Here is a 27,302-nt window from a genome sequence, read left to right on the forward strand (position 1 = left end):
CAGGCTCAGGAAGGAACCAAATCATCATCAGTGGATTTCTTTCACCAAAACCCAGGAAAAACAAGCAGGAAATGTGCAGTTTGAGCTCTTAAGTGAAGCCAGATTTCCCTGAGCTGGAGGAGAGGCTCTGGGATGAGTGGTGGCAGTGGTGGCAGCTGAAGCAGGAGCAGCTCCAGACTTGCTGTCCATCCATGCCAAAGCAGCAGGATCTGTTTGCTGGGCACGGTGGGGCTCGCTCAGAGGTTGGATTTGGTGGTCCTGGGGGGCTTTTCCCACTTTAGAGCTCTGGGATTCTGTGATCCTTGCTGATGTTGTGTGGTAAAATGACAGAGGAGCTCTTACACCTGGAGTTTCTGTACATTGTGGAGCCCAGTTTTTGGAAGTTCCCAAAATCCCAGAATGGGGAAGGGACCTCTGGAAATCACCCAGTCCAACCCCCTGCCAGGGCAGGGTCCAGGTGGGTCTGGGATGACTCCAGAGAAGGAAAATTTCACTTTGCTTTGTGAAATAAGAAACATTTACCAGGGCTTGAAGGAACAGGACCCAGGGAATGGCTCCCACTGCCAGAGGGCAGGGATGGATGGGAGATTGGGCAGGAACTCCTGGCTGGGAGGGTGGGCAGGCCCTGGCACAGGGTGCCCAGAGCAGCTGTCAGCTGGTCAAAATCAGCTGGATTACCTCGGTTGGTTTCAGTCGCACAAACTCATCCGAGTTCTTTTTCCCTGAATCCAGGGGGGGAATGTTTGCACTAAGTGATTTTTTTTGCAGCAATATTTGGGAACTGAGAACCTCCAGCAGAAAGATGGGCATCAGGAAGGATCAGCCTGGAAAGGAGAAGCATCCAGGGAGAGCTCAGAGCCCTTCCAGGGACTGAAGGGGCTCAGGAGAGCTGGAGAGGGACTGGGGACAAGGCATGGAGGGACAGACACAGGGAATGGCTTTAAACTAACAATAGACAGGGATGGATGGGATCTTGGGAAGGAATTGTTCCCTGGGAGGGTGGGGAGGGGCTCGGATGGAACTCCCAGAGCAGCTGTGGCTGTCCCTGGATCCCTGGCAGTGCCCAAGGCCAGGCTGGGGCTTGGAGCAGCCTGGGACAGTGGAAGGTCAGGAATGAGATGTTTGCTTCAAGGTGTTCCCACCCAAACCATCAGGGATTCTGGGGTTCTTGGTCTCCAAGCCTCAGGATCTCTGCAGCTCCCTGCATCCACTGACAGGAAATTTGTGAGCCAGGAAAACATTTGAACAGAGCAGTGGATTAAAAGATAAATCTGCTGAAGATCCTGGCTCTCAGAGCTGAAAAAAGACTGATGAGAGCAGGGACTTCAGATTGGTTTCTCACTGAAAAGGTTACACAGAAACCAGTCTTAGTTAAAAGTCCAGTCGATGGAACATATTGGGATTTTTTTTTGGTAGGCATTTGACATTTTAAAGATAGACCAGATAAATACCATTGCTGAGAAACTGTATCAAAGGGAAGATATTCTAACCTTGGAATAAAAGTTCATTTTTATCTCTGTGTGAAGTGGATCAAGGACTTTCTGCATGAAGTTCTCTTTTCCCCTTTATCTTTCTTACAGCATTTGATATTACTGAAATTGTTAGATAGCAATTACAGATTCCTAAGTTGTAGGAGATGATTTACATTGTAAAGTACACAAAGTTTCTGGTCCAAAGAACTGTGTGTTTATAGCTGTGTAGAAATAAATTGGTTTATGCTGTTAAATTAACTGTTCTTGGGCAGTTTTTCACTTGCAGAAGCAATTCCTGCTGCTCCCTTTAGGGAGGGTCCCTCCCAATTTTGGGATGTCCAAATCATTTTTGTCCTCTGCCCCAGGTGGAGGTGATGCTTTGAGCTGGAACATGTTTTTATTTTAATACATAAATAATCTGTATTTCTGGAGAATATCCATGAAGGGAGGGATTATTCATCACCTGACTCCCAGGACTATTTTTAGTGCAATCCTGAGTTAAATAAATATTTATGTTTGTTTTTTTTTCCTCTTTCCATGAACCAATGTGCTTTTATCAATTTGCCAAGAGTGTGTCATGAGATCTGTATCACAATACACGGAGGAACTGGGAGGTTTTGTCCATAGTATGGAAAAAAAGATGGTTTTTCCAGCAGAAACTCCTTCTGGATAACTGGCGAACCAATGCTTGGCCTTGAGGAATCCCATTGGTTGCTTAAATGTGGGATTTCTGTTGTTATAATTTCTGAAACTGAATTATTGTAGGATTTATGGGCATCATGTATAAATGTGCTTGAGTAGGATTTTGGTGTGTTTTTAATGAAAAACAGCTTTTGGAGGAAGCAGAACACAAAGACCCCTTTGGAATGCAGTCATCAATAACTGCCACCATCCCTTGGCGTTGCTTGGTCCGATTGTCTCCAAATTTTATCTCTTCTTGCAGGATTTCCTGATGGAGACATTCATCATGTTCAAGAACCTCATAGGGAAGAACGTCTACCCCTTCGACTGGGTGATCATGAACATGATGCAGAACAAGTGAGTACAGAGGGAAAAGCTCCGGAGCTCTCCCGAGCCGGCGGCTCCGGCACTGCTCCGGCACAGCTCCAGCACAGCTCCAGTGCAGCTCTGTCACAGCTCTGTCACAGCTCTGTCACAGCTCCAGTGCAGTTCTGTCACAGCTCCAGCACAGCTCCGGCACAGCTCCAGTGCAGCTCTGTCACAGCTCTGTCGCAGCTCCAGTGCAGTTCTGTCACAGCTCCAGCACAGCTCCGGCACAGCTCCAGTGCAGCTCTGTCACAGCTCTGTCGCAGCTCCAGTGCAGCTCTGTCACAGCTCTGTCACAGCTCCAGTGCAGCTCTGTCACAGCTCTGTCACAGCTCCAGTGCAGTTCTGTCACAGCTCTGTTGCAGCTCTGGCACAGCTCTCATGCAGCTCTGTTGCAGCTCTGTCGTAGCTCTAGCACAGCTCCGGCACAGCTCCAGCAGAGTTCCAGCACAGCTCTCGTGCAGCTCTGGTGCAGCTCCGGTGCAGCTCTGTTGCAGCTCCGGGGTTGCATGGAAGCAGCAGCTGCAGCCAGCCTGCCCTGCCTTCTCCTCCTTCTCCCATTCTTTGCAAAATTGCCTCTGGAGGAGCATTGTCGTGGCCTGGGTGGCATCAGTGTGAGAACCTGGATTTTGGAGCTAATGCAGGTGCAGTAAAATTCTATCCATATCTTAAAGTAATTCAGTTTATTCTTTGGAGGGTGAATTGCATGTTTTGCGTATGACCTCAGATTAGGTGGTGTTGTGTGGATTTGTATGTCCAGGAATGTTTTCATTGGTATGACAAGAAGAATTAAGGAAGCTTTTAAATCCAAAATCCATCACCCCAGTAATGTAGAGAGAGGCTGAAAATGTTCCTAATGCTCATTTTTTCCCCAATAATTACAGTTCTGTCATTATTTAGCATTCCTTTGTGCAGTATTTTATGCTGGTGACATTTTATTAAGTGTGTCAAATGCTTTTATATGTACTGAGATGAAAGTATAAGGGAAAAACATTATATTTACCAGTTGCCTGGAGAAATCTCTTCTGCATTTACTGGAAGCTACCATGGCTGTAAAGTTGTCAGCGTTTCCATATAAAATCCTGACCCACAGCTCCTGCTCTCCTTATAAAAATGCACCATAACTTTAATCTTGGCTTCTGAAGTCTCCTTAGCTCCCTAATAAAATCTGTTCTGAATAAATAGGAGTCAGGAGATTGAGCCATCTTTGGGTTCTTCCTGCTGGTTTGGAATGCTTGAGAAGCACCTGATGCTTGAAATAAGGAGCCCTTTGACTGCTGATGAGGAACATCTGAAACTCTTTGGATTGATTGCTTTCTTTATTAATTTTGAGTGCCCAAGGCCAGGTTGGACACTGGGGCTGGAGCACCTGGGACAGTGGGAGGTGTCCCTGCCATGGCAGGGGTGGCACTGGGTGGGATTTAAGGTTTCTCCAACAATTCCAGCCCAAACCAGGCTGGAATTGTGTTCTCTTCACATCACTGCCAGGTGACCTCTCAGTGTTCACTTGGGTAGGGATTTCACCTTGGGTTTTATTGGCACTGTGAAATTCTGGCCAAACAAATGAAAGAGGAAAGGTATAAAAAGAACCTTTCCCTGCCCGTGTTTTTTTTTCCTTAAAGCACAAAGGGATCCTTCCCCCAGGCAGTTCCTCATGGAAAATTTGGAACAATACAAAGCACGATGGTTCACAGTTAGGACAGAGACTTGGAATTTTTATCCTTAAAAATAGTCTTGTCTTTATCCCATGCTGAACATGAAGTCCTGAGGAAGCAGAAATGGGTTGTGTTGATGATCTTTGATTCTTCCTGACTTGCCTCAGTGCCTGTAGAGTATCTGAATAGTATTTAAAGTTAAAAACATTTCCCAGTCTTTTTGGTGTTGAAGAGTATCCTCAGCTGTCCTAAGGGAGGTTGTTCATCCCCAGTTCCCTCATTCTTTCATTCCCATTGCACCAGCTCCTTTGGAAAGTCTCAATTGATTTCCATGCTTTTCATTTTTCCTGTTGGAGTTAACATGGTTTCCAAACCCAGAAAGCTGCACTGTAAAATACCTTGTTTTGTCCATCTGCTGCATTTATTTCCACCCTTATAAAGTTTTATTGGAGAAAACCAGATGAAATTTAAGAACAAATTTTGTCTTTTAAAGCTGTGGCATCCCCTCCATAGAAATAACTCCAAATGTGCAATTTTGTGTAATTTCTGAAAGCACCTCCTTGAGCAGTTTCTGTGTCATCAGCCAAATCAAGGGAACTAAATTTTAAATGTATCAATTATTTAATTTTTTTCTTGCATGGAATGAATCTGGTAGTGTGAAGCAATGGGAAAAAGAATAAAAATAGCTGGAAAATCAAGCTCTAATTCCTCTTTTAGACCAGTTCTTTAGGATGTTTCTCCAAAAGCTCCTCTCCATGCAGTGCTTTTCTTCCAGATTAAAATGCTCTGCATTAAGCAGTGGCTTCAAATATTCTGGATGAGATAAAATTTGTAGCCATGGGGGAAGAGAGGAAATGGAGAAATGCATGTGAATGACTGGATTACAGGAAATATTTGCAAATGTAACTTAAGTTCAAATTTAGTATTGTATTTTTTGACTTTCACCAGTGGAAGAAATATCTAGAAATATATATATTTTTATATATATATATTATATATATAAAAAAATTCTGCACACTCAATAGTGACAGAAATTATTCTGAAAACTTTGCTTGCCTGTTTTTGGGCATGAAAACATCAGGATCCTCTCTCTTTCCTACCTCCCAGTACTGCTGTGCCAGGCTCAGAATCACATCCCAAATTCAGGATCACATCCCAAATTCAGGATCACATCCCAAATTCAGGATCACATCCCATGCCTTTGTTCCAGCACCTCTGGGAGCCACCTTTCCCACCTTACATGCCAAAATGAACACAAGAAATCTTCATATCTAACAAGATAATTCTTCCTTTTTTTCTAAAACACTTAATCTAATGACTTGTCTAATGTAGTAAAATTCTCATTTTTGCTAAGCAGTTTGTTGATTCAGAGCCCAAGGTTTTGGTGTTACCATTTGGTGGAATTGCCACCAGTGTGTTCAAGGGAGTATTGGTTTGCAGGTGGCTGATCAGCATTTTGGGGATAAAAAAATTCATTCTGGGGGTATAAGAAGATAATATTCAAACTGATGCAGTGGCTTTTCCTTTCACTTCTAAATTTGGTCCAGATCAGTCCCTGGTTTACTGTAAACAACAATATCCAAGGAAAGGAGATGGAAAAAAACCACTGAGGGATAAGAGAGATGGATAAGGGACCATTAAATACACATTTGAAACTGCTCCTTGTAAGGAGGAGCTGGAAATGATTTATAATTTGTTTTAGGATACTTGTCCACCTTAAAATTCCAGCTGTTTTAGGGCTTGTCCGTGCCCTCATTTTCAGGAAATTCAAGCCATAATATCTGTATTTAACAGTTTTAAGCAATCAGGGAGTTTTCCTGTGTTTCTGGACAGGGCTGGGAAGTGCTTTGGAGGCAGATTCTTCATTCCAGGAAAGCACACACGAGGAGTTGGAGCTGTAAAAGCAGTTACAGGAGAAGGCAGGGGTTTTGTGATTTTGTCTTGTTTCCATTTCCCCCTTCGAAACCGTGTTTCAAAATGATTCCGAAATGTTTTAGAAATTGTTTTTAACTTTTGTCAGAAGCTGACAAGCTAAACTTAGGTTCCTCCTAAACACATAACTCAGAACATGAAAGCAATTCCTCCCTACGGTTCCGTAAATGAAAATAATTTAGTCTTTGGTCTTACTTTTGGCATTTGAGACAATTCAGTTCCTTTGGTAAGACCTTATGATATATTAATTTGTAACTGCTACTTTCATCTGCAGCTGTGCCAGTGGAAGCTGAGTTGCCTATGAAAAAGGAATCTGATGTTTGGTGTTCTATTTTTTGTTTCTAATGTCCACATTTACATAAAATACCTGTTTGTTTTGCCTTTTGAAGTCAGAGAGGAAGGGATGAGATGCTCTCAGTGAAAATGAGGTTTCTTGTCTCTGTTTTTTTTTTTTCCAGAGGAAATAGAGCTGGGCTGGGGAGGGAATCTGGAGGGTCAGGGAGGGTTAGGCTGGATGTCAGAAGTTTCTTCCCAAAGAATGCTTGGGCACTGGAAAAGCTCCTCAGGGAATTGTCATAGCCCCAAACTCTGCTCAGCAGCAACAGAAATATTCCTGTATTCTGCTCCCTGTTCCCAGCAGAAATCCAATCCACCACTCTACACCTTCCATGAAGAAAATGTCCTCAACCCCACCTAAACCCAACCCACCAGCCCAGAATCTCAATGAATTTTCTCTGTGAAAAGCCCAAAAAAAAGCCTTGCAAAGAAGAGAACAAAGGACAGGGGAGCCGCTCAGGATAAACATGTCCTGGAATGTTTATTTTTGGAGCTTCCAGGGAAATGTGGGCAGTTCTGCTGCCTGGTTGTCATAGCAGTACCTGTCAGATCCGTGCTGTGCTCTCAGAATTACCTCCAGTGCTGTTTGTGGCCATCCATCAGCAGTGGGCAAACCCTGCAACTTCTGCTCAACTCGGGACCTTCTGAGTTGATCCTTCCTGACAAGTCCCCCAAAGCCACCCTCAAATCTGGGGTTAGCTCATGGAAATTCGGCTTAATGGCGATATTGTGCTGGGTTTGAGGCAGGCTTATGGAAACAAAAGCAGGAAGGTTTTAATAAATGTATGAAAATAGGCTCTTTGCACTTACATAATTGACCAGTCAAGTTGCATCCATCAGATGAGTGCAAGTGCAAAAGCTCTGATTTAAAACCCATCCTGAGCTCCTGCAGGATGAGGGGTAGTTTTCATAACAGGGGAAAAAGAGGCCAGAAGGATGGCAGAGATTCTGGATTGCACCCCAGTTTCACAGCCTATCAGGTGCTATTAGATCTTTGGGATTGGGGTGAAGGGAGCAGAAAAAAGCTTTGAAATCATCATTTCGTTTCCCAAATCCCTTTGTGGGTTCAAGCCTGTGTTAATTCCATGTTCAAAGACATTATTCATGGCCTTAAATTGCTCCAGGGGAGATTTAGATTGGAGATTAGGGAAATCTCTTTCATGGAAAGGGTTCTCAAGCACTCCCTAGGGAAGTGGTGGAGTCCTCATCCCTGGAAGTGTTCCAAAAACACCTGGAACAAGGTGGGTTGAAGGACTCAATGACCTTAAAGGTTTTTTACCAACCTTAAAAGATTTTAAAGCTTTTTAAAGTTTTTTTATCAACCTTAACCACTCAATGATAGATGATACTTGAAAATCCAAGTTTATAACTGGGGCCCTGATCACTTAAATATTTCCTCAAGTGGAACAGGGTAACTGGTTTACATTGCCAAATTGTAACTGGGATGAAGGAAGTGTTTGAAATGCAATTATGTTTTAGGAGGCCAAGGGATGCATTGTTTCAAGAAGAGTTTGAACAGTACAAAAAGCTTGGATTAGAAGGAATTGCTGCTACTTTTCCTGACTATTAATGCATTTCTTACAGGACTCTGTGCTTGCTTAGGAAGTTTAAGAGTCCAGACATGCAGCTTGAACAATCGAATAATTTAATTCAGGGCTGGAATGCAATAAGACTTCAAATGGGAGCAATTTTGTTTTTCTTTAGTGCTGAATATTTCTCTGTATAGAAAAGCCTACCACTATTTCCCATGTATAGACCGAGGATAACAATTTTCAAAGCTTGGAACTTCCTTAGGAACCAGCTCTCAAAATGAACTCGTGTGCCCCAATGTTTGCTCTTCATCTGGGAATAAAAGACACAAATGCACGTTGGTAAATAATCTTAAATTTCGGTACATGGAGAGATTCTTTTAGCTGTCCATAAAACCTCATTGCATAATGTACTGACCTTTTCAGGAAAGGCCTTGCAGGATTTTTGCTTTAGCATTGTACCTGTCAAATTAACTGCACCTGGGAGGAAAATGAATGTAGTTGACTGTGTTTGAAATAACAGGGTATTTTCTTATTCAAAGAGCTGAGATTCCTTGAGGGAATATTCTTCAGCAGGTGCTCTTTTCCCTTGATGGTTTCCACCCCAGAGCAGGTGGCTTTCTCCCAGCCTTGGGAGTTAAAAATGTCCCTGGCATTGGTGGAATATTGATAATGGTGTGGTTGTGAGAACTGATGAGCAGATGGGGCAGCCCTCTGGATTTCATGATCTGGTTTTCTCCTTCATTTCTGTAATCTGTGATCATTTGTGATGGAAAAATCATGGAAGGAGAGCAGGGTTAGATGGGATTTTGGGAAAAAATTGTTCCCTGGTTAGTGGGGAGGGGCTGGGATGGAATTCCCTAAGCAGCTGTGGCTGCCCTTGGATCACTGGAAGTGTCCAAAGCCAGGCTGGATGGGGCTTGGAGCAGCCTGGGACAGTGGAAGGTGTCCCTGTCCTGCAGGAGTGGGAATGGGATGGAATTTAAAATCTTTCCAACCCAAACCAGTCTGGGATTCTGAGGAGCACCTGGTGAAGCTGCCAATGTTGAGATGTGCGTGTGAGGTGTCCCAGCCCTCCCAAATCCATCTGCTCCTTTTTTGAGCACTCCTTCCATCTATTTGGGTCATGATTAATCCCTCCTGGGGTCTAGAGGTGGAATTATGATTTCCAGCACTAAAATAATTACCCTGTTGGTCATAATTGTATTTTCTTAATTCTGGTTTTTGTGTGTTGGGAGCTATCTTGGGTTTTTGGGAAGATTTCCTGCAGCAAGATGGGCTTGGGCTGGTGACCTTGTCCAACATCCACTGTGATGCTGCTGTTTTTTGGATTTTGTTATTGTGCTTCCCTTGACAAAGACATTTTCCTGTCCCTAAAGGTGGGTGGGATTTGGTGTCCTGCCAGGAATGGGGATCTCAGAGCCATGGCAGCTTTATAAAACCAGGAGAAGGCTGTTGCAGTGCTCTAAAGCACAACTTGCTTCCAAAATATCACTGAGGAGCATTAGCTCCACTTTTATTGCTTAGCAGCAACCCCATGACACTTCAACTTTGTTTTGCTGCAAGAAAATTCCAGTGAATTGGAAGCAAAGAGCTGTGTGTTAGGGAGCAGCTCTTCCTGCACGAGGAAGAAGCACAGAGGGATAAAATCATCCCAACTGCTGCTGTTCTTGAGTTCAAGGGGAAAAAGGTGAACAAAGGGTTTTTTAGAGATTTTTTTTTTTTTCATCTTTTCTTCTGTTAAAAGAAGAAATTTTTGCTGCTCTTGGCACCTTGTGAAGTTTTAGGTGGTGAGGCAGTGCTGAGATTTAGACCTGAAAATTCCTGAGCATGAGCTGGATGTCCTCCTTGGAGTGGGGACAAACTTGAATCCCTTCAAAACCTTTTGAATGCTCCATGTGTCTTACAAAGCTGGGGAATATAAGGAATCTGTGGGTTTATCATAGAATTGTTGAGGCTGGGGAAGAGCTCTGAGGTTAGAGTCCAGCAGCACCACCTCATCCCCAAATGATGCATCCACACATTTTTTTGAACATTTCCAGGAATGGGGTCTCCACCACTGCCCTGCTGGCCAGCCCTTTCCATGAAGAAATTTTCTCTAATATCCACCCTAAACTTGAGGCTATTTCCTCTCATCCTGTCACTATTATTTAGAATAATCTTTCATCCAGGGGACATCCCATGTTAGTGCTGTGGCTTTTCCATGGGTTTTTCACAGGGAATCACAGGTGGGAGTGGCTACTCTCCCAAACACCAGTTTGCCCTGCTGGTTGTCCCCCTGGTGTGTTTTACCTGCCCTAAAGTCACGAGCAGCTGAGAGGCACCTCCCAGTCTGTCATTTCCCAGACTGCCTAAGAAATGGGATATTTTAAGGAAAAATAGGGCACAGGATCTTCACACAGAGAAAGAGGCAGCATAGCTCAACTGCTGCACTAAGAAAATGCAAGAGAATGTTAAAAATGTCTTTTTGTTCCTAACGTTTTGGAACCATCACCCACATGATGCTGTGGATGTCTGGTTTCTTTTGTTTTTAATGAGATCCTTGGAAAACCAACTCATTTTTTTGCCTACTTGCCCCCTTTTTTTTCCCAACTTGCATCTTGACAGTGTTGAGAACTGCTGGGTTTAACACAGTGTTTTGGAAGAAAGCTGTAAGAGGTTATTAGCCTGTGTGTCGTGGTAATTCTCTGCTAAGAGCTGACTGAGACCTGAAGGAGCCTTGCCAAAGCAATTTCAAATGGAACACAATGATTCCAATATTATTTTCCCTTCTGGAATCTGAACCTGGGCTGACATTAAGGTACTTTGGGATGATTGTACTCAGAAGCTTTTTAGCAGCCAATATCTTTATCAGTTTGGGTTTTATGATATTTTTTAATCAAATTAAGCAAGAAGAATTCAATATATTGTGCCATAAATGATGATAATAATGTTGTTACATGTTTTTGGTTTTTGCTTTGTGCTCTAATTATTTCAGGAGTAGCAGAAACCCTTGGCAGGTTACATTTCCTCAGACAGATCCTTAGTGTAAACCTTCCTTTAATTTAAAGTTTTCTTACAATTTCCTAATTACAACTGAAAAAACCCTTAGCTGTCATTTTAAATTTTACATTTTATCTTGTGATTCTAATGTTCTTTTCTCCACTGCTGCCTGAACCCACTCCAGAGGCCCTGGTGAGTAGATACTCAAAGTTTAGATCTCTCTAAGATGAGCTCATGAACATTTGAATTCACATTATTGTACCAGTGTGGGTGTTTGGGATGAAGCTGCATCTAAGTATTTTATTTCTCATTTCATGGAGCTTTGGGGACTTTTCCTGCTTTATCCTGCTTTTCCTGGCTCCTCACAGCCAGTTTTGGTGCCGGGAGCAGCACATTCCTTGGGACCACCCAGAGGAGATTTGCTCTGTAGGTTCCCACAGGAAAAATGATCCCTGGGACACGGGACCAAAACCAAGACTGAGAAAATGGTGATGGTGATTTGGGATTTCCCTTTGGTGGTGGGAATCCAAAGACCATGGAGCATCCTGGTGGCACGTGGGGACACGGGTCTGTGGTGGCTTTGGAATGCCAGGTTGGACCTGATGGTCTTAGAGGGCTTTCCCCACCTAAATAATTGGAAGGGAAAAGCATTCTACCTTAGCACCTAAACCCACCTGGATGTGGTATTGCAGTTTTTAATTGGAATTCTGGTGGCCTGAGTGCTCATTTTGTGCACATTGAACCCCCCAGGAGGGGTGTCCACGTCACAGCCCCAAATATGAACGTTCTGGGATGTTTTTAGCACAGGACTTAAGGCATGAACATCATGTGGGAACACTTGGTGCTTAGAAAAGCAGCAGAGTGAAGGAGCTAATTAAATAAAAGCTGAAGGTGTTAAATCCCAAAGCAGGGCTCCATTTTTACCAAGTCAAAGCTAACACCACGTGATGTTTATTTTTAACAGGCAAGTGTAGCAACTTTCACTGTGAATCATTCTTTTTCCACATCAGCATCATTTGAGTTACTACCATTGCCCAGTTAAAAATACCCAGGGAGTGAAGGATGAGCTGCTATTTCACACTCAGGGTTTATTCATATTTTCCTGTATTGTAAAAAAAACCAATATTTCAGTCTTGAAAAGTAACAAAAAACGGTTGGTTGGATATTATTTTCAGGCTTAAATGCATTTTTGGCTATGAGTGTGAAATTCAAATTTCTGTGATGAGCTTTCTTTGGGCTGGACCATCAATGAGTGACTTCAGGATTTTCAGCACTTAGAGCAGCTTGACTAAACAGAGATATTGTACATACTATAAAATAAATATTGCACATACTATAAAATAGTACTTTGTTCTTAATTGATTACTTTTTTAATGATTCACAAGAGTAACGTCCAACCCAGTTATGAATTTAATACAATCTGGGTAAAAATATGCCTAAAACCCTGTTTGCTCTTACCCTGCCAACACGTTCCTTTTCTGAATTTTCATCTTTTTCAATGACCGACAATGGTGCAGCATTTTGGCTTCTGAGAACAGCAGCCTTGATGCTTAAAAAGCCAGCGAGGCCTTTTCTGGGGTTATTAAATTTTAGGATCAGAAATATTTCATGAACATATTCTAGAAAACAAGCTTTTACATTTGGAGTATGAGAAAGCATAGCCACTATAGGAAGAACTGGAGTTTTGGTTTTTTTTTTTAAAAAGAAGGAAATTATTCATGCTCTGACATAACAGATGGGTGATTGTAGGGCAGGAAGAGTTTAAAGCATATTTAGGAAGAAAAGAGGTGTCAGATCATTGGCTATCACCAGTTTCAAGGTTTATATCACTGAATATAAGCACTGAAAAGTTATCTTCTCTCAGTGCATTGCAGGCAGAGCTTGAGCTCATATGATGGATGTTTCTCCTTTTCCATCACAAGTGTTACAGGAAAGCAGGCACTTGCAGGTAGTAAAACAGAGATATTTCTAGATCTTGGGATGAACAGGCTGAACTGAGAAGGTAAATTCATGATTTTTTAACATTAACCAAAATGAGAGCATCTTTAGGATATGGGTGATGGATATTGATTATCAATGGTGTTAGGAAATATCCATCCTGAGGCACACACTTTGCCTTGAGAGGCTGAACTTTAAACTTCCAGCATGTTTTTCATTTGGGATGTTCAAAGCAATAACACGAAAGATATTAAAAGCAAACCTTTTCCTTCTTAAAATTCCTTGTACATAAACATTCACCAAAGGCCTGTTGAGCTGCAAAGAGAATTTACTGTCAGTGTGTTCAGGGATCTGTTTGGATTTGCTCTGCCAGGGACAGGAGCTTTGCTCTCCCAGCTTTTTCAGATTTTTTTGTCCTGGATGTGTGGGAAGGGCTTCCCCCCTGCACCTTCCACCTTCCTCTGGGCCTGTCTGTGTTCCCAGCCTGCATCCAGAGCATCCAGGCACTCTGGAAATGCCTTTGCTGTTCCTGCAGTGCCCTTTTCCACCCCTGCCTGGCTTCAGCTTCCCTAAGCCCTTGCCTGGAGGCTGGGGAGAGCACCCACCTGCCCTTTGTGGGAGTTGTTTGCTGCTTGCCAGCAACTCCAGGAAAAGGAAAAAATAATCATGTATGGCTGCTGCAGAAGGTGGGAAAATTCATTTCTCAGGCCACTGTGGTTATCAGTGGTGTGAGAAGCTTCTCTCTCTCTGCAAGTGGCTTTAAGAGAGAAGGAGCTGGAATGGAGCACCTGATCCCTAATCCCATCTCTGCTCCAATTCCCTTTGGAGCTCCCAGGTGACAGAGCCACCTCTCCATAACCCATGGCCCTCCTGCCCTGGCTCAGTTTGAGAAGCTTTGGGTGGTTTAATTGGCTTGGGCAATTAAACCACCTGGTTTAATTGCTGGCTCAGGTGTCCCCTGGCTGCCTGCAGCTGGTGCAGAGCCAGCACTAAAGCTTGGCCTGGTGGAAACGTGGGATGCAGGTGCAGCAGCACTTTGGGAATGCACAGGGCGGGAGGAGTCTTGTGGAACATGAGCACTGAAGATGCATCACTGCATGGAGTGAGTCAGCTAATCCTCAAAAACTCTGGGAATTGAGTCACTGAGTCCAGCAGATGGGCTCCTGCAGAGTCCTCCTTCACTGGGATGGATGGATGGATGGATGGATGGATGGATGGATGGATGGATGGATGGATGGATGGATGGATGGATGGATGGATGGATGATGGATGGGTGATGAATGGATGGATGATGATGGATGGATGGATGGAGGAATGAATGGATACATTCATGGATGATGGAGGGATGGATGATGGATGGACAGATGGACAGACGAACTGCACAGGAAGCAGGGAAGGCTTCAACAGTTGTATCCTCCCCCATCCTCCAGTTTTTAATGTAATTTCTTCTTTTCCTGTCTTCTGTGTGAAAATGTATTTTGGTTCCTGTCACAGTCGGAGGAACAGTGAATCTGTGTTAACAAAAAAATCACCTTTATGATATTCTGTGTTTCTTAATGCTGGAATTTTCCTTCTGAGGGCCCAGGAACTCCCTGGGTTTGTTCCTCTCTGTTTTTGGCTGTTAAAATGTAATTACTTTGTATGATTTGCCTGTAGCTGGCCCAGTCACGTCTGCACTATGTGAGGTATAACAGAAGTACTCAAAAAAAAGACGAGGAGAAGGTAATGATGATTTTCTGACAGTTCCCTGATGAAGATGTACAAACAGAAACATTTCTGGGATGAATTTCAGTTGCGTGTTTGCGTCAGTGAGGTTTTTAAGGGAGGTGTGATACTAGGATGGCTTTGTGAGGATTCACTCTCCTTCCCACACTTGTTGTCTCATGTTCTTCCTTCTGGACTGTTTTGCATCTTCTCATGCGGAAACCACGTTTCATTTTTAAAAATCAAAGTGAAATTGCCAACTGTCAAAACCAAACATGCTGTCTGTAAGCTCTTGAATACAGACTAACTTTTTATTTGTCAGACTATTTTTGACAACATGCTCCTTCCATAGCCACTTCAGTCATGTTTCCTCAAGGAAAACGAGGACAAAGTTTTCTTAAGGAAAAATATTTCCATCTTTGAGATATGAATCACAGTTATTACCTTATATTTGGTGTCATGTTGGGCTGTACTTTCCTGTTTTGGTGCAGCCTCTAGCACTTCTTAGACTTTGAGACGTACATTCAACATTTGCCAGTGTTTGTATCTCTGAAAATAATATTTCTTAGCCAGAGTTTTCTGTTCTTCATAAACCTGTACTTTTCAGTGTTTTTGACAGAATTTAAGGATCTTAGGTTATTTAAGAATTATTTTTCATCTTTCCCAGTTTGTCCAAAGCTCCAAAGCCTCTTTTTCTCTCACTTTGTTCTCACACTGCTGAGGGAGCAGTGGGGCCTTGGTGCTCCTTGAGGGACATTTTCTTGGCCCTTCTGGAATGTCTTTTGAACAATGGATATGGAATACAGCATGCAATTATTGGATCCCATGCTGGAAGGGCACCTCAAGGATCATCTGGTGCTATGTTCCTTGGGAAGAGCGTAGAGAAGAGCTCAGGAAGGGAGTTTGGTTCTCCTTGGAGAGCACGTGCTCAGCTCTGCTGTGGTTGTCTCCTGATGAGAGGATTCTCATTGTGCATAACCACAGGATGGTGCATCCCATTCCACCCTGCCATGACAGGGACCCCTTCCATTATCCCAGGCTGCTCCAAGCTCCATCCAGCCTGGCCTTGGGCACTGCCAGGGATCCAGGGGCAGCCACAGCCCCTCCCCACCCTCCTAGGGAACAATTCCTTCCCAAAATCCCATCTAAGCCTGCCCTCTGGAAGTTTCTATTCCTCCTTGTCCTGTCACTCCAGTTCCTGTTAAATTGTCCCTCTCTGGTTTCCTTGGAGCCCCTTTAGTTCCTGGAAGGTGCTGTGAGATTTCCACACCACTTTTTCTTCTCCAGGCTGACCAGTCCCAGCTCTCCCAGCCTGTCTCCATAGTGGAGGTGCTACATACCCTGCATCAATTTTATGACCTCCTGGGGACTTGCTCCAACAATTCCATGCCCTCCTTATGTTGAGGACTCTGCAGTACTCCAGATGAGAATCCATTGCTTAATTTTCCCTGTTTTAATTTACTATTTTCTAATGAAAAAAAAATCCACCATTGTAGTAAATTCTTGCCTCTCGATTGCAGAGGGTGGAAATCCCCCTCTCTGCTTTGCTGCTCACAACTCAGGTTTAACAAACAGGAATCCCAACCAAGGATTAGAAAACCTGAGGGAGTTGTGAGATGGTCACCAACCAGTCAGGGGTGAGACAGGGTTTGAAATTCTCTGTGTTGATCTTTAAAAGGCCTTTGCACTCTTTGCTGTGTGTTGTGGGTGTTCTGCAGCCTCACCCAGGGCTTGTCAAACACCACTGGAAGGAGGCAGTTGGCTTAATTAAAGCAGATCAATGTTTTTACAGCTTCCTATAGTTTAGTTTCTGCCAAGACAACTGACAGGAAGAAACGAGGAATTTATGAAGGAATCATGAAAAATTTATGCTAGCATATGAAATTTATTCATCCAGCATAGAAAGTGTGCTTTAAATTCTGACATCAGAGCTGCTAATGGGAAATTTAGCTATAGACTAAAACTGTTGATTGTTTTGTTTGAATATGCAGATTCCACAGGATTTCCATCCTGGGCTGTGTTTCGTATTTCACAGAACCATGGAATGGTTTGGATAGGGAGGGACCATAAAGATAATCTTGTTTCACCCCCTGCCATAGGTCTGGGCGCTTTCCACTGTCCCAGGCTGCTCCAACCTGGCCTTGGGCACTGCCAGGGATCCAGGGGCAGCCACAGCTGCTCTGGGCACCTGTGCCAGGGCCTGCCACCCTCACAGGGAAATCCCATAGAAATCTACTTCCCTTCTGCTTAGTGCCATGTTCCCTTGTCCCATCAATGCAGTAGTTTTTGGATTTCTAGTTTAGAACTGTGGTTTTTTCCTCTGTTAGTCAGGATTTCAAACTTATTATTTGCATTAGTCAAAACTGAGGGAATAAAACTCCTTAGAAGAAAACTGGAGTATTGCCAATGACAAATTTACATCAAATCCTTCAACATTAGATCTTTAAAAAAAGAAACACAACCTCACCCCAACACTCACGTGCATTTCTGAAAAAAAAATGGTTTAGATATTTACTTTTTAAGCTTTGCTGAGCACTTTTTGGATATTATCTTCACAAAGCAGAACTCGGTGTGTGGACGTACGAGTCCACAGGGAAAATAACAGCATTTTCCTCAATCTCATTTCAGCTCGACTGTTGCATTAATTTCCTTTATAACTTCTGACATCCGTAGCATGAATTGCTAATTTGTTTGGTCTGAAACTTGGTAGAAAATAATGACTCCACTGAAACCAGAGTGCAAAACCACTGTTGCATTCAGCGTTTTTTCCTCTGGTTCTCCTGACGTGACCGACTTCTCCATTTTGTGCTTAACCTGGATTTGATTGAAATTTGTAAACTTTGCCCGTACATGGAGTTTTGTATCAGAGCTCGCTGTTCTCTCTGCTGTAAAATATCTAATCCCTTCTACTTACATGTTTCTGTTAAAGCTGTTCCCTTGTTCTGACATGGAAATCCTCCCTGTACGAGTGTGATGGATGAAACGCAGCACTCGCCTTGATTTAACATGGGGAGAGGTTTGTTAGAGCTGATAAATGGAAAGGGGTTGATTTAAGACACCCTGGAGTGGGTTTTAGGCAGAGATGTGGGTGTGGGATGAGCAGAACTGCTCCAAGACTCGCTGATCATGGAAATTAATCTCCAGATCTCAGCTCAGTTCAGTCTGTCAGAGACGTCCCACAGCAAGCACGTGGAGTGAGATAACGATGCACCACAATTAACCTGAGATGGGCAGCTTCAGATGAGACAAAGCTGACTGGCACGTGAGGTTTTTCCAAGTTTTTCAGCTCATTCAGTTGAAAATTGTTGGAATCTGTGGTATTGGTGATTCCCAGATCGTAGAAAGTCTCTGTCTCTCAGCCCCCTGCCAAAGCAGAAGCCATAATTGGTCTGTGCTGGTTCCAGGTTGTTTATTCTGTTGATCTCTCACATGTTCTGCTGCCCTGCCCAGCTCTGTCCTGCAGGGCAGCGTGTGGGGCTCTGCCCTCAGTGGGATGTGACAAACATTAAATACCAGAAACTCCCTGGGCTGCATTTACAAGAACGTGCCAATATCTGTCACCTACGTTGGACAGTGTGTCCCCAGCCTGAACCAACAGAAAAATGCCAACACCACAGTGAGACATGGAGGGCATGAAGAAGGAGAAAAAGGACAAGGCACACCCAATTTCCTCCAGCTTGTCCCCTTTGGACCCCTCATCTAGAATCCTAAAATTTTACTTTTGCACTTGTGCCACACTTAATTATTACTGATATCGAACACTCAGAGCTGGTAATTGATCCTGTAAGGTTTAAAACTCTTTTCCATGGACAGAGATCACAGCCAGTGTCTCTGGGGGCTCTGTCCAGGGGGTTCCTGACCCCTGCCAGGGTCCCAGACCTGCCAGGGCAGCCAGAGGGAAGCCCTGGACTCCTACAAAAATCTGGAAGGGCTGGATTGTATTTTGTGGATAGATATGATAAATAGCAAATAAATGCTGTTAAAGCTTGGTGGGTGCCAAGGGCAGGTTCTTGTGCAGTAGAAGAGATTCACTGGGTTAAGGAATAGGTTCTGTCAGGAGCTTTAGGCTGCAGAGGAACAATCCTGAAAAAGCCTTTTTTAAAATAAAAAAATATGTACATGGTTTGGTTTCTTTATGCTTTGAGAGAAAACTACCATGTAAAGGTTTCATCTGGTGTTACTCTTTTGTTTTGTATGACTAAGTTTGCTGCAGCAATTAGAAAATTCAGGGTGAAGGATGCACTTAGGATGCACCAACAACAGAAAAATAAGTTTTCTAGTGGTGCTCACTGTTTGTCTACTGGAACACAAATAGCCATTTAAATGTGTTGCTGATCATTGTGTGGATCGAAATTTCCTTACACAAATTCTTCAGATGTCACTGAGAATAATTTGACTTCTTTTGGTTTTTTTGCTTGTTTGTTTGTTCGGGTTTTTTTGTTTGGTGTTTTTTTTTGTTTTTTTTTTTTTTTTTTTTTGGTGAGGTTTTTTCCAGTTTATTCTTTCTTTGTTGTTTTTCCCCCTCTGGATATTGATTAATTGCTTGTGGTTTGATTAATGTATGTATTTATTTACTCCCTGAGTGCTGCATTTTGGCTGTTGAGTGCATGAGCAAATTGCTCATGCTACAGTCAGAGAATCCCAGGATGGTTTGGGGTGGAAGGACCTTAAATCCCCTCTCATTCCACTCCCTGCCATGGGCAGGGACACTTCCACTATCCCAGGTTGTTCAACACCCCATCCAAGCTATGATCCTACAATGGTCCTAATTTTTTATTAACTTTTATAACACACAAAAGAAAAAAAAAATAATAATTTAATTTTGTTCACCCATTTTTCCCCCTCCATGCCCAGTTTTTATTAGATTAATCTCTATGTGCTGGTTACACAGACTTAAATTTCAAACTTAAATTTATGGGATGTTGTTACCCCACCATGTAAGTCTTTTGATCTGCAATTAATAGGATAATTAAAGTGTCATGTTTATGCAAATGACTGTTTTTCCTGGCTGGGATATTCTGCAATTCATTTACCAGCTCTGGCTTTCCAGGTGAACGTTGTGTCCTTGAGCTCTCCTTGACTGCACCAAACAATTGCTTTGTCCATTGTCAGCTCACAAAACATCAAAACATTAAACATTCCTTTTTTATTTCTTTTTTTATTTTTTTTTTTCCTGAATCATAAAGCTCCTGGCTCTGGGAATGCTATTGGGATGGGGGAATGCTGAGGCTGCTGAGCACAGGGACAGGGGAGGGCCACAAAGTGCAGCTCATTCCCTCAATCCAGGGCAGCAACACCTGGAGTCTGCACTTTGGTTATTTACACCTGAGCCAGGGCAGCTCTGAGATTAAAAGAAAAGAGGAAATCAAAGCCCAGGTTTTCAAAAGAGTGAGTGGATTTTGTGCTAAATGTCCTACTCTATGGATTGTTGGAGGGGGAAAAAAATGTGGTTTTTCCTTGCTCTGTGAAAAGCTGCAAACGTTTTTGCACAAGGTGTTTTTATCCTATTTTAAATTTATTTCCCAGATACAAAAGATGGTGCAAGTGAATAATTTCATGCTTTTTTCTCTTATATCAGTAACTCAGTTTAAATACTTATCTTTTTTCATAATGAGATTTTGGTGTTATATTGATGTAAAAGAAAGTTATATTGATGTAAAAGAAATCTAAAAAGTAGCACAAAGTTCTGCTGAAAAAGTTTAAAAAGAAAAAAGGAGCAACAACTTGTAAAACTTGCTCATCTCTGCAAGGATTTATGTCTGCACATACCTGAGCCAATATTCAGGAACTTTGCTTGAAGACTGCCAAAAAATCCAGTAGAAATGTAGGAAAATTCTCAAGGAATCAGATCCTGCCATGCAAATTCACCAGGTTAAGAAGGATGTGATTTGTGAAGGTTTTAAATTTTAACCTGTTTTTTGGGGGTTTTTTTTTGAGTTTCTTAGTCCATTTTGGAGACTGAATTATAGGAAGGATAAGAAAGGGACAGATTTAATGTCAGAATTCAGGTACTTCAAGGCACAAACCTGGAGAATTTATAGTTGAGGCATCAGGAGGGATGCCAGCAGTAAAGCCACGCTGATGTCAAGCAAGCAGCCAACGTTTGAAATGTGGTGCAGCTCATTTTGGGCCTTGCTGCAGGCTCTTGACAGGCACAGGCTTCCAAAAAATGGGCATAAATTGTCCCCACAGATGTTGCCTTTGGGCCCAGGGGCTGCTGCAAGGGGATGTGCTGTGGTAAATGTTGGAAAAAGGGTTTGCAGCTCGATTTGGGGGCTCTTCCAGGAGATCAGAGGGGTTTTCTTACCAGGAGTGGGGTCAGTGCCCATCCTGGGTGCAAGTGATAGGAAAATAAACACCAGGGTGATATTTCCTGATATTATTGAGACTTAGGGAATAATTTATTGGTCCTTAAAGCTCCTGACTTGGAGCAGCCAGCGTGGGGTTGGGCTCTGCTCACAGGGAACAGGGACAGGACAAGAGGAAACATCCTATGTTCCAGAGGAGGGTCAGGTTGAATATTTGGGAAAATTTCTTCACAGAAAGGGTTGTCAAATGTTGGAATGAGGTGTCGAGGGCAGTGCTGGAGTCCCCATCCCTGGAGGGATTTCACTGCCTGTGGATGTGGCACTTGGGGACATTGGTGACCGTGGTGGTGGTGCTGGTTATGGTTGGGTTTGATGATCTCAGAGGCTTCTTCCAACCATATCAGTTAGGATTCCATGATTCAGGGATTGGTCAGGCTGCAGGTTTGATGCTTTTAATTTGCATTTCAGTTTTCCTTCAGTCTTTGCACTGATTCTGAGGCAGTGGCAGAGAGCTGGGAGCGAGCTGGGTATAAACCCCAGACTAAGGTTTTATATAAATCTAATGGCAATATGATGTTCAAGAAAATCAGTGATTTCTTTATCAGGAATTCAGTATGTGGTTTTCCATTTCCTATGAATTTTAATCTATAATGTTCTAATGACCTTTTTTTTCAAGAGCATTTTCTTGTGGTGCCTCATTTATCATGGTAAAAGATATTTTTATTTTTTATGTGAAGTTAAAAGTCACACATAAATTTGATCTTCCATTCACAGTCCACTTACTTAACTGGGTGTTTGATTTAAAGGTACTTCTGGCTTGAAAACGATTTAAAGGTACCTTTGGCTTGAATTCAGGTTACTTAAAATATTTTTTGAGATAATTATCACACAAATATCAATGGCAAATGGGCCAAATATGATCTTGTGGACAAGAATATATTTATAGAATTTTATTCCTGCATTTTGTACTGAAAAATCAGCCATTGGATTTGTTACTCAAGCAACTGGGCATTGTGGGAAAATTAAACTTTGCCAACTTGTTCAGCTCTTCTTTGCTAAAGGGCTGTTGTCAAAGAAGCTTTGTTTGCCATAAAGAAAGATTTGTAGTGACAGTTTTATATAACAACAATAATATTAATTTGAATTATTTTTGGAAGAATCTCGGAGCAGCTGGGGAAGATCATCTGCATTATGTTGACCTTACAGATGTTCAAGTTGATTCATGGAGGAATGAAGTAATTTGCCTGTGCCCATGCAGTGAACAACCAGCAGTGAAGAGTAGGAGTCAGCTCATAGATCATTTTCGCATGGAATGTTCAGCTCCATTTTGATAACTTGTCCATTTTCCCTAGGAATATTAACCCATACCTCTGCTGCAATAGCCCAGTTCACATCTGAGGCGTAAAAGCTGAAAATTTATTTAAAATTCTATGCAAAATTAAGGAAGGTTAATGTAATACTTAGTTTTTTAAGGTCAGCAAATGTGTGGGCAAATACTCACCCCAGAAAACCAATAGGGTTGTGTATTTTTGGGGAGTTTAACCTTAGTGATCATGGAATTGTCTGAGAATTATGGAATGATTTGGGTTGGAAGGGATCATCCCATCCCACCCCTGCCATGGCAGGGACACCTCCCACTGTCCCAGCTGCTCCAGCCTGGCCTTGGGCACTGCCAGGGATCCAGGGGCAGCCCCAGCTGCTCTGGGAATTCCAGAATTCCATCCCAGCCCTGCCCACCCTGCCAGGGAACAATTCCCAATTCCCAATATCCCATCCAGTCCTGCCCTCTGGCACTGGGAATCCATTCTTAGAGTTTTAAACAATAGATTAAAACTCATAAAATTTTGAAACAGTGGGAAAAGCTCTGCAAAGGCTCCTTTTCCTGGGGAAGAAATACATCTGGAATAAACTAACCCCAGTGAATCCCATACCCTGGCACAGCTGGAGAGCTGCCCTTCCCCTGCCCCTCCATGAAGGAGATGTGCACTGGAAATGTTTGGGTTTTTTTAAAATCTTAACTATAAATGTGTAAAATGATCACAGCATGCCTCCCTGCAAGAACTCACATCCAACCTGGAAAACCCCAGCCACAGAGGCTTGAGGAGAAGAGCAGAAGAAGCTTGACTCTATAACATTTATTTCAAATTAATTTTCTGCCATCCAGCTCCAGCAGTTCATTTTTCCTACTGAATGGGATCTAATAAGACCTAATAGGTGATAAATCAGTTTCCCAGTTTCGGGCATTAAGGAACTGCAGTGCTGTGTTCTGCTAGAGCAGGAAGGTCTCCAGCTCTCTGTTCCACAACAAGCAGGGCATTAAATAGTCTTAAATCATCAGCCTGTCCCTTCCTCAGCTCCAGGACCACTCCTGAGGCTGGGAAATTTCACAATGAGGGATTATTCTTTATGGCAAACTCTGTAGCTGCGAGCAAAGCAATTTAAAAAACACTTTAGGAGAGTGGTTCCTACATCCTGCTCCTGTTACAAATCACTCGGCCTCAGTGTTTACAAAATCTGCAGTTTAACTAATACAGATGGGTTATCAAATTATCCTGATGGAAACAGATAGAGAGGTTGTTTCCTATCAACAGATCCATTAGGAACTAACAACAAAATGGGATTATTTACTCAGCATCTATTCATTCCCACTAATTTGGCACAGCGTTATTAGCACTGAAGCTTTACATGCAAAACATTCCAATTCTTGGGGTAATTTGATAACGCAAGGCATGTTCCTGATCCATCATTTTCTAGGATGGGTCCTATAAACCTGTGTTTTAACAACCCAATCCTTACCCAGCTCTTCCATGGCAAAGCACATCCATCCCAATTAGGAGCAGCACCAGCTCTAGAGAAGGTTTAGATGAGCCTGGGGTTTATGATCCTTCAGTCTCTAACCCACACTCCAAAGGATTTATTGTTCCAAGGACTCTTTTTTCCCAAGTTTAAATCTGAACAAGGTTTTAGGAAGGTTCAGGGCTGCTGCAGCTCACAGCAAAGGGGTTTACCAGATCAGCTGGTTAAAATAACTGGGTTACCTCAGCTGGTTTCAGTCACACAAACCCATCCGAGCTCTTTTTCCCTAAATCCAGGGGGGGAATGTTTCCACAAAGTGCTTTTTTGCAGCAATATTTGGGAAGTGAGAACCTCCAGCAGAAAGATGGGCATCAGGAAGGATCAGTATTCAGCCCAGAGAGGAGAAGGCTCTGGGAGACTTTAGAGCAAATTCTGGACCCTAAGGGGGCTCCAGGAGAGCTGGAGAGGGACTGGGGACAAGGCAGGGAGGGACAGGACACAGGGAATGGCTTTAAGATGACAGTGGGTAGGTTGAGATGGGATATTAGGAAGGAATTGTTCCCTGGCAGGGTGGGCAGGGCTGGCACAGGTGCCCAGGCTGTCCCTGGATCCCTGGCAGTGCCCACAGCCACGCTGGAGCAGCCTGGGACAGTGGAAGGTGTCCCTGCCCATGGCTGGGGTGGAATGAGAAGATCTTTAAGGTCCCTTCCAGCCCAAACCAGGCTGGAATTCCATGGTTTTATGGTCAGCAGAGTCCTTGCATGTGGAACTTGTCAGCCCAGGCCCAGCAGGTTTTGGATGTTATTCCCCTGGGATGAGGAGTTTCCCGCATGTTTGTCCTGCCCTCCTACTCCTGAGTCAGGTAATTCTCTCTGGGCAGTGATGTGTCCATTGACTGCCCTGCACATAAAAGGAAAAAAATATTGGATTCAGCTGGAGAGGAGGAAGGGAAACACAGCAGCACAGCCTTGCTTTTCACCCTGATCGATCCCACTCCTCTGGGTGCTGAGACTTCTTAAAGGAGAAAATGAAGTTTCAGTTGTTGTCAGAGGTAGCAGTGAAATTACTTTTGCAGTTCCAGCTGAATGAACCAAGTTTTATTTATTGTCTAAAACCAAACAGGAGATAAAACACTCACTCCCTGTATTTTGTTTGTACATCATCATAGCAGCATTTTCCTGCCCAGGGATTAACACCAATTGTGGTTGGATTTGTTATTTACAGGTTTCACCTCGGGGCACCTTTCCTTTATTGAGTAGGAAAATCAAAAATTGCCCTTGCATGACATAAAAACAGAGCTTTTAACATGGGAGGTCAGTGGCTGCTCAGTGGCACCTTCTGATGTACAAAGTGGGGTCAGCACAAAACGTTTCTGTCTCAAAGACATTCAACACCCTGTGAGTTCAGCTCTGCCAACCTCTGCCCTCCCTGCTGGGGCATCCCACACCCCCTGCAAGAGGGGCTGGAAAATTCCTGAGGGAGCTGGGAAGGGGCTGGGAACTCCTGAGGGATTTGGGGAGGGGCTGGGAACTCCTGAGGGATTTGGGGAGGGGCTGGGAACTCCTGAGGGAGCTGGGAAGGGGCTGGAAAATTCCTGAGGGATTTGGGAAGGGGCTGGGAACTCCTGAGGGAGCTGGGAAGGGGCTGGGAACTCCTGAGGGAGCTGGGAAGGGGCTGGAAAATTCCTGAGGGATTTGGGAAGGGGCTGGGAACTCCTGAGGGAGCTGGGAAGGGGCTGGGAACTCCTGAGGGATTTGGGAAGGGGCTGGGAACTCCTGAGGGAGCTGAGGGGCTCAGCCTGGAGCAAAGGGGGATCGGGGGGACCTTGTGGCTCTCACAGCTCCTGCCAGGAGGGGACAGCCGGGGGGTCGGGCTCTGCTCAGGAACAGGGACAGGAGCAGAGGGAACGGCCCCAGGCTGGGCTCAGGGTGGATATTTGGGAAAATTCCTTCATGGAAAGGTTTGTCCAGGCCTGGCACAGCTGCCCAGGGCAGTTTGGAGTCCCCATCCCTGGAGGGATTTAAAATCCATGTGGATGTGGCACTTGGGGTCATGGGGCAGTGGTGGCCTTGGCAGTGCTGGGAATAGTTGGACTCGATGATCTTGGGGGTTTTCCAACCTGAATCATTCCATGGTTTTCTGTTCATCTTTGCTGCATTTCCCTGGCTCCATGCAGGGCTGGAGCAGGTGGAGTAAGTCAGAGATTTTCTGTAGAATCATGGAATTGTTCAGGTCAGAGAAGCCCTCCGAGACCACTGAGTCCAACCATTCCCAGCCAAGGCCACCACTGCCCCATTGTCCCCAAGTGCCACATCTCATTGGCCTCGTGCTGTTGTCATTAATTTAGGCAAAACAAGGTGCTAAAATACTGGTGTGGGTTCCAACCCTGTACCTGTAAATGTGTTTTAAAGGAATTCTGAAAGAAACCAAGTGTCCCCCAACTTCCTGAGCTGTCCAAAGCAGCTTAAAAAAATTTATGTGTTTGTCATAATTTGAAATTCCCTAACAGGAGTCAATTTAAACAGCTGTGCCCCCCTGTAATTATGATTTGTCACAGACTAATAGTTACTTTTTTCCTTCATTTAAAACCCCATTTGTTTTACTGTTTACAAATTAAGAACAAAGTGTCATGTTGGTCCCTGAATGCATAATTGCAATTAAGGTGGTGTCTTGCAGAAATAATACGTGGAGGGTTAATTTGGACCACGAGCTGGTTTTAATTCTGTCTTTGTGTTTCTCTACAAGTGAATTATCCTAGGGTGGCACAGAGAAAATCACAGTTATTTGTAGCTGGGCTGCAACGTTGTGTTTTTTATGGGAGTATTTTTAATGAGGGCTTGTAGCCTGAATTGTTTATGAAAATTCTGTTTGCTCATTCAATGAGAGGTGAGAGGCTCTGAGCAGGGCTTATGGCCCCAGCTGAGAACTTTCCTGAAGGAAATTAGGGAATTTCTGATGAAAATGTCAACACGTGAAGAATTCAATCATAGGAGGGCTCTGCACAAATCTCTGTTTCTCCCGTTTTAGTGACATTTGGCTCTTAAAGATTTGATGATACCTTGGGAATAAAAATATGATCTATAAAAATATTTTATATTTTGTCATGAATTACAAATGTGAGTGACTGTGACATAAGTGAACACACTTCTTATTATAGGATCAGCATTGGAGTGGTGTCATCATTTAATTCCTCTTATATCTTGGACTAAATCACAGTTTTTGAGGCCCATGTGCACCAGTAAATGCTATGTGTGGGGTAGAAGGAGCATCTAGCTTAAATATTAATAAAGTGAGAATTTTCCAATTTTAATACAGTAAAATTAATATTAAGGTAGGTATAGAAAAAAAAACACTAACCCTTTGCTATTTTCTCCAGTAAAAGTTAAATGACTGAACCTAAACATCAAGGGGGAGAGGCAATTATTTCTAAAAAAATTAGAGAAAAGGAAGAAGGTCTTAAAATATGCAGAGAAAAAAAATCTTTATCTCAGATGACGCTTTTAGGGAAAAAAAGTAAAAAATTGAAATATTTTGTAATAATCATTACACTTATTGCATGTTTTCTTTGAAAGTACTGGTTTTAACTGAAAATCAGGCAAAAAA

At 43.2% G+C, this 27,302-nt stretch overlaps 1 protein-coding gene across 3 annotated transcripts in view; it reads left to right on the top strand.

Moving 5' to 3' along the window:
* DOCK1 (dedicator of cytokinesis 1) overlaps positions 1–27,302 on the top strand; it is a 268,980-nt gene that overhangs the window by 151,326 nt on the left and 90,352 nt on the right. For all 3 annotated transcript variants that reach the window (XM_077784742.1, XM_077784744.1, XM_077784743.1), the window contains exon 29: positions 2,416–2,510. In XM_077784742.1, coding sequence (XP_077640868.1) covers positions 2,416–2,510 — 95 coding nt within the window. The remainder of the gene's footprint in view (positions 1–2,415; positions 2,511–27,302) is intronic.

Source organism: Lonchura striata, chromosome 7 (genome assembly GCF_046129695.1).
Source record: "Lonchura striata isolate bLonStr1 chromosome 7, bLonStr1.mat, whole genome shotgun sequence".
NCBI lineage: Eukaryota > Metazoa > Chordata > Aves > Passeriformes > Estrildidae > Lonchura > Lonchura striata.